We start from the raw sequence: 10,358 nt of genomic DNA, 5'->3' as shown, positions 1-10,358 counted from the left end.
CCAAGTTGTCTAATGTACTATTGTTTTTTCAGGTTCTTTTTCTGGCAGTTACACTCATAGTAAACATACATTGGGGGAGCCAGTGAAGCACATAAAGATGTGAATTTCCATAAACTATTCTACTGGTTACTAATAAACTAGCACTCCATGGTATGAATTATATTCACGATTTTCAATGCGTCCTCCAAAATAAAGTAAAAAAAAAAAGGCAATAAAACTAAAGAATTGCACTTAGACTAGAACTTTTTAAAGTTAAAGAGCCAAGCAACTTTCATTTCCAAAGAAATATAAAATAAAGCAGTGACTGTCCCGATTGAGAAGTTTGTAACTGTCAATAAGTAACAAACCATGTGCAATTAAAAAACATTACAAAAAACATACATTTACCATTATTCTTATTTTTGTGCAAAACAATAAAAGAAAGCAATTACCTTTTTTTTTTTTTTTTTAACAGGCCTAGTGCAAAAAAACATTGATTTAAAAAGATTAAAAGGGACTATGCAGAACTTTGGTATAAATATCACATACAATTAGTATTACCATAACGCCTGCACTAGATCTCAAAAGATGATCCCGATACTTTTTCAAAGAGTATAAATGAACAATTTTAGCCCCATTTTAAAAAATGATTTTTGATGAGACAGGGACAGTTAAATTGTATGGTAACATGAAAAAAAAAAAAGAAAATCTTGTTCTATTGTGTAAAAATGATAGGATTTTATACCTTTAAGCCTTGCCTTCCATAAATCTCTCATCTATAGAGAACAAATGGTAAGTTTTAGCATATAACTAGCATGGGAGATGCACTTGGGAGGGGCAGTTCACTGCAAGTGCAATAAAAATTAGGTTCCCTAGCAAAGGAACCTGCCAGCCAGAAAAATGACCTAATTAAAACCTGCTTTAAATGAAAGCAGAGGTCTCAGATGCAAAATTGTGAAAATATACCAGGAAGCCACAAACCACTTACAAAGTGCCTCTGCAAAAAAAGTGTGGTCCCACCATTAAGAGTACAAACACCAGGACTTCTATAGGACTGACCACATTAAGAACAGGCTTGCCTGGAGGGTACCCCAGCCCTTCTTAAAAGGTACAGCAGGCACGAGAATACCAGTCACCCCACACAGCTGAGGAGCTCTCATGTGCATGTACCAAATAAGCAGAGAGAGAAAATTACAAGCTGCTTATCAAATTAGAACTAGTAGGAAAGGTGCACATGGGCACCTTCACCAGTTGACAAGTGCATTTAAAAAGAGACAGTAAAAAGAGCCGGTTAAAACCTTCTTCTATGGAGGTTTTAATCAGCCCCATTGCTGGCTCGTAGGCCTGAGTGTTGGGGAACCATTTTCTATAATGCACTTTTCTTCTCTTATGATCACCAATGGCTACAAAGAGTTGGTGCAATTGCTAGGTTTGCAATCAACTTCCTGAAGACTGAGGAGGATTAGGAGGTGGTGCCACGGCGACATGTGAAGCAGCTGGTTCGGTGCTCTGGTCTGCCATCTGCGTAAGAACAGATGTTGCTATTGCTTCTGCCACTGAGGTGGAACTCACACCATTGGACGTGCTGACTGAACTATGTTGAATTGCTTCGGTCTGTGGGCTGCAGGGCATTGAAATGTCTTCGGAGCTCTCATCTTTTTCAGCATCTAGTTCAGAAAAGGACAAACAAAATTAAATCAGCCTGATCCAAGGAAGAAGGCATATAAAAAATGAAAAGCTGTTTATTGAAAGGGATAATATAAAGCAAAATCTAAACTCAAAAACAAAAATGTCATATACTGCAGCTTACCAGTCCTTAGATGTGGTAGCTGAACTAGTTTTACATTTTCAGGCTAAAAGCATTTTCAGCAAGTACAAAAATGTCTTTTGATCTTGCAAGAAATGCTGTATCCTTGTCATGTCCTGTGAGATGAACTGAAAGCAAAAACAAGGTTATTTCCCATAAATACAGGGGCGTAAGTGAGCACAACATAGGACAGATATATTTTATTCACAGGAATAAAAAGGGACAAAGAAAAAAAAAACAGAAAAAGACCCAAAACAAAATGCCATAAAGAAAAGAAGGGGAATGCAGCCACATCGTAAGCTGCAATATTTAGCATTTTTGTTTGTGTTTGGATATACATTAAGCAATGTATAATGCACACATAGTATAAACCTAATTATTTTAATTCTACTTGCTGCTGTATTTATTGTAAAAAAAAAAAAAAAAATCATGATTGCCTATCTTATATCCCCAATCAGAATCATTCATTATCTTATCTAAGGACACCATATTACTTTAGGGCTGTGGTAAAACAAAGTTAATGCTGATGCTAATTCATTTGATTTAATTATTTCTGTCACTCACAGAAAAGGAAACACTAAAACATGAGGTAAACATAGGATTTTTGTGATTTATACCCAGCTCTTGTAGCTACAGTGACTACTGCACAAAGTAAAACAGCTGTCAATTTTACTAAAATGTATAAGATGGAAGACACCTAAAAAAATTTAACAAAAAAAATCTTAAAGCCCAGTTTACCTTTCAGCTTAAAGCGGTGTTCCAGGCTCACCCCCCCCCCCCCTCAAAAAATTTAAAGTCACTACACATACTGTAGCTGCTGACTTTTAATATTAGGATACTTACCTGTCCTGGAGTCCAGCGATGTCGGCACCGCAGCCGATGTTTCCATCAGCTGTCGGGTGCTGCCGCCGTCACTGCCAGTGGGGGAACTCGGCAGTGAAGCTACACGGGCGGGAACTAATGCGCATGTGTGCTGCGCATTCGGATTGGCTCGGCGCCGGGGGAAGGCGAAGGGGGCCAAACTTCCGAGGGACAGCACCACAGTGCCATATCTCGGAAGTGGGGAAGGTTACCTGTCAAATACAGGTACCCGTTCCCCCCTCCCCCCTGAAAGGTGCTCTGCAAATCACATGCAATGTCTGTGCGATGCAAATTCAGCCATACAGATTGTATGGCTGAATTTGCATCGCATTCAGACACAACTCGCACGGGACCCTTTTTGGGCCCGGACCAGAGTCGGATCGCATGAGTGTTCACACCTGTCCGAACTGACAGTTCACACTACAATATGCGAACTGATCTAGGGGTGTCATTGACATTGTATTGACACCCCCAGCCATTTGCATATGGCAGTGTGAACTCCCTGCAAGTTGAATGTGATGCGGGAACCTGCAGTGGTTCCCTCATCGTATATGTGTGAACCGGGACTGTCACAGTATTTACATTTCATTGATGTTCATTTACTTTTAGCACTACACATTTTTTCTTAACATTAAAAATGATGCTACCAAAATGAGTGTGTGCTGTACAATTGCCTCCAGTATTCCTCCTGTTTCTTCTTATCGGAGGCTGCCATTTTGCTGAAGCCCTGAAGAGCAGTAAATCATAAAGCGGAACTAAACCCATCGACTTAACAGTTTTAAAAAACAGTTACATTCCTGGAATGCTGAGATTGCTAAATGTCACATTTGCTTGTGTCCTCAACCAAACTGTTAAACAAACAAATGGCTGGTGTGATAACTGATCACATGTGCAGCACCATGGCAGTTGCAGATCAAACAGAAGCAGCTATCTTGGCTGTAAAGGATATGAGGGTTTAATTCTGCTTTAAGGCTGTCAGCAGATCACTTCTTCAAACTCAGTAGTGCCTAAAAATGGAGAGCAACTGAGCATGTGCAGAGCAGGATGAGATGGTGTATTACTGGATTTTAAACAGTAAAGGCACTTATTTTTAATGTTTTGCATAGCTATACCTACAAAACAGGCCAGCCTGAAGTGATCTAGCATGACTTCATTTTCTGACTAAAGTTCCACTTTAAGCTTTTTTGTAACTAGCTAAATAGTCATTTAATATGAAACACGCATACAGAACAATAATTTGGTAAACCAATAAAAAAATAAATTATACGGCATAGAACTCACTGAAAGGGAGGTAGAAGCATGAAGACCACAGCTGGTGATAATACAAAATACCAAAGTGCCTGGAGAAGACCATTTCTGTAACAGAATCTACTGTATACTAGTGAATGACATACAGACCAGACAATAGCGCCTAAGAGTTCTGTTAATAGGATACAACACAGAAAAAATCAACACTTTTAAATGCTTAGTTGCAATTTGTTTCTTTTCCAAAAGAATAAAATATTCACTTCTGTTATTACTTCTACTTCCCTATCACATTTTCCTCCCTCCTTGCTTGTTGTAGCCCTCTCCTCTCCTCTCCTGGGAGTGTCTAATTGCTCTCTTCACTGCCCAAGGTCCTCTACCCCTCTCTATGAAACCTTTTATGTAGCTGCTGGGGGAAGGGAGAATACTAAAGAGCGTCTCCTGAGTGACAGTTCTAAACCTGCTGGAGCTGCCGACATCACATCCAAGATGGTGGTGCCCAGCAGCAGTCTCAGGGCCTTTATATGTCTATGCATGGGAGGATTTTACAGATAAATAACATGGACAAAATACATTAAATGCACAAAATATTATAGGATTTTTTGTTGGTGAAATGAATGGTCTGGAAAAGGGACTCTTTAACATCATTGAAGATTTGTCAATGAGAATGACTGCTGCGGAGAAATCTGTCTGCTCTCTGCTGAACTGTATTTTGCCTAAAAACAACTGATGTACATATGAAGGCGTAGCTCTTCTGCATACCATTAGAAGAATATGAGAAAACAGGATGCTTGTTTCTTTTTTCATGCATGAAAGGCTGAAAAAAGACAAGGAAAATCCAATCAACAGAAAAAAAATAATGATAAAATGATATAATTAAATAATTTGAAACCCTCAATATGCAGAACACTATACTCAGTTGATCCAGACGAAGGAAAAAAAAAAAAAAAAACTCCTGTAAAGCATGGTCCAATTTGCTCCAACAGGAAAAAAAAATCCTTCCTAATCCCCTAGGTCAGGGGTGTCAAACTCAATTACATTGTGGGCCGCATTAGCATTAGTGTTGTCCTCAAAGGGCCGGTTGTATCTGTAAGACTATGCATCTACTTGGAGATACTTAAAGGTATGCAGTGTACAAAGTGTAGAGTTCATAAGTGTGCTACATACAGATTGCAGAGTTCAGGGGTGCCCTATGTACAGACTGCAGGGTTGAGGAGTGTATGACATACAGAGTACAGGGTTTATGGGTGCACTATGTACAGAGTGCAGAGATGAGAAGTACAAGGTGTGTAGAGTTCAGGAGTGTGCAGAGTACAGAGTGCCCCCACCCCCCAAAAAGCTTCCATACATCTCATCTGCCTGGCTCTAGTACCTTCCGGCAGTGTATGTGGCTCCGCGTCTCTCTCTTACTTGAAGGGAGATCATTTGTCGGCACTACTGTGCCCTGCTGTGAGTGCATGCAGAGCAGGCAGGGATCTGCAAGAGTCGGAGGTGGCAGAAAGGAGTTCCACCACATTCCAGCTAAAAGAAAGCCCTGGGTGCGAGGGCAACATGAAATGGCCTGGTGGGCTGGATTCCGCCCACGGGCCTTGTGTTTGACATCTGTGCCCTAGGTAAATCAGAGATTCCCTGTTGTTCTTGCTTATGATTGTTAACAGCCAGGTACATTCTGTGCATTTAGGAATGTATCCAGTTTTTTTTCCTTTTTAAACAAAAACCTTTTTATATATGAAATGTATACCTCTTTTGTTCAGAAAGCAGAGTGCCCCCTTGACCTGTGCCATGACCTTAAAGTGAATAGTACCAAAGACACGCTGGTAGGTATATTGGCTCCTGTCTAAATTGGTCCTAGAGTATGATTGTGAGTTAGGCTCCATTCATGGGCATTTTTTGGGCTTTTTTTCAGGCGTTTTTATGGGCTTTTTTGGAGGCAGGCATTGACATCTATCAAAAACGCTTGTAATCTGCCAAAAAAGAAGCTCATGTACTTTTTTGAGCTTTATGCGTTTTGCTTCACTCGACAAAACGCTCATATGTGAACAGGAGCCATTGAAATGAATAAGATTTTGCCTGTTGGGCATTTTGAGACTTTAGAGAGGAGCATTTTACGAGCTGAAAAATGCTCAGGTATGAACATAGCCTTCGGGACCTTCGATTGTAAGTTCCTTGAGGGCAGGGACAGATGTGACTGTACAATATATACAGGTCCCTCTCAAAAAATTTGCATATTGTGATAAAGTTCATTATTTTCTGTAATGTACTGATAAACATTAGACTTTCATATATTTTATATTCATTACACACAACTGAAGTAGTGCAAGCCTTTTATTGTTTTAATATTGATGATTTTGGCATACAGCTCATGAAAAACCAAAATTCCTATCTCAAAAAATTAGCATATCATGAAAAGGTTCTCTAAACGAGCTATTAACCTAATCATCTGAATCAACTAATTAACTCTAAACACCTGCAAAAGATTCCTGAGGCTTTTAAAAACTCCCAGCCTGGTTCATTACTCAAAACCGCAATCATGGGTAAGACTGCCGACCTGACTGCTGTCCAGAAGGCCATCATTGACACCCTCAAGCAAGAGGGTAAGACACAGAAAGAAATTTCTGAATGAATAGGCTGTTCCCAGAGTGCTGTATCAAGGCACCTCAGTGGGAAGTCTGTGGGAAGGAAAAAGTGTGGCAGAAAACGCTGCACAACGAGAAGAGGTGACCGGACCCTGAGGAAGATTGTGGAGAAGGACCGATTCCAGATCTTGGGGGACCTGCGGAAGCAGTGGACTGAGTCTGGAGTAGAAACATCTAGAGCCACCGTGTACAGGCGTGTGCAGGAAATGGGCTACAGGTGCCGCATTCCCCAGGTCAAGCCACTTTTGAACCAGAAACAGCGGCAGAAGCGCCTGACCTGGGCTACAGAGAAGCAGCACTGGACTGTTGCTCAGTGGTCCAAAGTACTTTTTTCGGATGAAAGCAAATTTTGCATGTCATTCGGAAATCAAGATGCCAGAGTCTGGAGGAAGACTGGGGAGAGGGAAATGCCAAAATGCCTGAAGTCCAGTGTCAAGTACCCACAGTCAGTAATGGTCTGGGGTGCCATGTCAGCTGCTGGTGTTGGTCCACTGTGTTTTATCAAGGGCAGGGTCAATGCAGCTAGCTATCAGGAGATTTTGGAGCACGTCATGCTTCCATCTACTGAAAAGCTTTATGGAGATGAAGATTTCATTTTTCAGCACGACCTGGCACCTGCTCACAGTGCCAAAACCACTGGTAAATGGTTTACTGACCATGGTATTACTGCGCTCAATTGGCCTGCCAACTCTCCTGACCTGAACCCCATAGAGAATCTGTGGGATGTTGTGAAGAGAAAGTTGAGAGATGCAAGACCCAACACTCTGGATGAGCTCAAGGCCTCCATAACGCCTCAGCAGTGCCACAGGCTGATTGCCTCCATGCCACGCCGCATTGAAGCAGTCATTTCTGCAAAAGGAATCCCGACCAAGTATTGAGTGCATAACTGAACATAATTATTTGAAGGTTGACTTTTTTTGTATTACAAACACTTTTTTTTAATTGGTCGGATGAAATATGCTAATTTTTTTGAGATAGGAATTTTGGTTTTTCATGAGCTGTATGCCACAATCATCAATATTAAAACAATAAAAGGCTTGCACTACTTTAGTTGTGTGTAATGAATCTAAAATATATGAAAGTCTAATGTTTATCAGTACATTACAGAAAATAATGAACTTTATCACAATATGTTAATTTTTTGAGAGGGACCTGTATTGTACATTCACGCTGCATAAATTGACGGCACTATACAAGTACCTATAATAAATATAAATAGCTATAAGGTGCTATAGGAGCCAGGAGTCAGTTTGCAGGTCATTGCTGCCACTGACGTAAGCCTTACCCTGGTGGCACTTAAGGGGTTAAATGCCTCTTCTCAAGGGAGAATAAGAGAATCAGTTCAGCTAACCTTTCTTCAAAGCCGAGGTTCATCATGCTTCCTATTAGTTTAGTTGCCATTCTCTGCATTCTCTCCACTTCGCCCAACATCCTTTTTGTGAACTGGTGCCCAAAATTAAACTGCATATTCCAGAGGAGGTCCTACCAATGCTTTGGAGAAGGACATGATTAATAAAAAATATAATTTGCTAGCTATGGAAATTGCAGTTTGGCATTGCATTCTATTATGTTTGTGATCTACCAGAACATCCAGATCCTTCTCAGTCACTGACAGTCCCACCCGTACTCACCCTAGAATGTATGACTCATGCATGTTTTTTTATCCCCCAAGTGCATAACTTTACATTTATCAACATTAAACCTTTTCTGACACCTAGATACCCAATCAAAGAGTGCACTGAGGTTGGCTTGTAAGTTGGAGACATCTTGTAAAGACTTTATTTCACCACATCCACTATAGTACCAAAAGTATTGGGACGCCTGCCTTTACATGTACATGAACATGAACTTTAACCACTTGCCGACCGCCCACAGTATATTTACTGCGGCAGTCAGCCCCTTACAGGCAAAGCGACGTAATACTACGTCGCTAGCCTGTGAGGCTCTAGGGGGCGAGCGCGCGCCACCAGAGGCACGCTCCCGCCCCCGTTCGCTCCAGCACATCCCCGCGCGTGTGACCCGGCAGACCCGATGTCCGCCGGTCACTCGCGATCGTCCAGTGCAGAGGGAGAAAGGCAGGCGACTGATGTAAACAAAGCTGCCTGTCATTCTCCCCTGTGTAAGAACAGAGATCATACGGTCCTGCTATGTAGGATCGTATGTCTCTGTTGTTACACCACTAGCCACATCCCTTTACAGTTAGAAGCACGGCCCCTAGGGACACACTTAACCACTGCATCACCAATAAAGTTAACCCCTTCCCTGCCAGTGTCATTTTTACAGTAACAGTGCATATGTATAGCACTGATTACTGTAGTAATGTCACTGGTACCCCCAAAACTGTCAAAAATGTCAGTCAAGGGTCCGATCTGTCCCCCGCAATGTCGCAGCCCCGCAAAAACAAAAATCGCAGAAGAATGGTGAAACATAACTCGTTAAAAAAAAAAAACAACAAAAATGACAGAAATCTTTCCCTTAGTTAGTAAACGCAATAACTTTTGCGCAAACCAATCAAAATATGCTTATTGCAATTTTTGTTACCAAACATATGTAGCAGAAAACAAATTGGCCTAAAATGTTGAAAAATTTAGATTTTTAAATTTTTTTGGGGAATTTCATATAAAAAAATGTGAAAAATATTGTTATTTTTACAAAATGTACGCTCTTTTTTTGTTTATAGCGCAAAAAGTAAAACTTTCGCACGGGTGATCAAATACCACAAAAAGAAAGCTCTGTTTGTGGGGAAAAAAAGGGACATCAATTTTGTTTAGGTACAGCGTCGCACGACCGCGCAATTGTCCGTTAAACTCACGCAGTGCCGAATCGCAAAATAAGGCCTGGTCAGGAAGGGGGTAAAATCTTCCGGGGCTTAAGTGGTTAATGGCCTCCCAGTCTTAGTCTGTAGGGTTCAATATTGAGTTGGCCCACCCTTTGCAGCTATAACAGCTTCATCATCTCTTCTGGGAAGGCTGTCCACAAGGTTTAGTCAAGTTTTTCCACCCCAAACTCGCTCATCCATGTCTTTATGGACCTTGCTTTGTGCACTGGTCCAAATCATTTGGTGGAGGGGGGATTATGGTGTGGGGTTGTTTTTCAGGGGTTGGGTTTGGCCCCTTAGTTCCAGTGAAGGGAATCCTTAAGGCAGGTGTGTCCAAACTACGGCCCTCCAGCTGTTGCGGAATCCCTCATCCCATGAGGCATTGTAAATCTCTGGCATTCACAGACATAACTAAGCATGATGGGAATTGTAGTTCCTGAACAGCTGGAGGGCCATAGTTTGGACACCCCTGCCTTAAGGCGTCAGCATACCAATACATTTTGGACTATATCATGCTCCTAAATTTGTGGGAACAGTTTGGGGATGGTCCTTCCCTTTCAACATGACTGCACACCAGTGCACAAAGCAAAGTCTAGAAAGACATGGATGAGCGAGTTTGGGGTGGAGGAACTGGCCTGAACAGAGTCCTGACCTCAACCCAGCAGAACACCTTTGGGATGAATTAGAGCACAGACTGCGAGCCAGGCCTTCTCATCCAACATCGATGCCTGACCTCATAAATACGATTCTGGAAGAATGGTGAAACATTTCCATAGACACATCCCTAAACCTTGTGGGCAGCCTTCCCAGAAGAGTTGAAGCTGTTATAGCTGCAAAGAGTGTACCCTACCGACTAAGATACCATTAAAATTCATCTACGTGTAAAGGCAGGCATCCCAATACTTTTGGTAATATAGTGTAGCTTAGTGTCATCTGCAAACACTGAAATGGTACTTTTAAAACCAAACTTTATATCATTTTTAAACAGGTTAAAAAATAAGAGCCCCAAAAT

At 41.4% G+C, this 10,358-nt stretch overlaps 1 protein-coding gene across 3 annotated transcripts in view; it reads right to left on the bottom strand.

The window, feature by feature from the left end:
- Positions 1-539: 539 nt before the first annotated feature.
- Positions 540-10,358, bottom strand: part of ATF2 (activating transcription factor 2) — a 186,344-nt gene continuing 176,525 nt past the window's right edge. For 2 of the 3 annotated variants that reach the window (XM_082260775.1, XM_082260776.1), the window contains exon 13: positions 540-1,646. In XM_082260775.1, coding sequence (XP_082116901.1) covers positions 1,417-1,646 — 230 coding nt within the window. In that variant the 3' untranslated portion in view covers positions 540-1,416. The remainder of the gene's footprint in view (positions 1,647-10,358) is intronic. The other variant, XM_082260777.1, reaches the window with a different exon arrangement.

This window comes from Pelophylax lessonae (assembly GCF_965119305.1).
Source record: "Pelophylax lessonae genome assembly, chromosome: 6".
Classification (NCBI taxonomy): Eukaryota; Metazoa; Chordata; class Amphibia; order Anura; family Ranidae; genus Pelophylax; species Pelophylax lessonae.
Note: the sequence above shows the minus strand (reverse complement) of the source record. Positions and strands in the feature narration are given on the sequence as shown.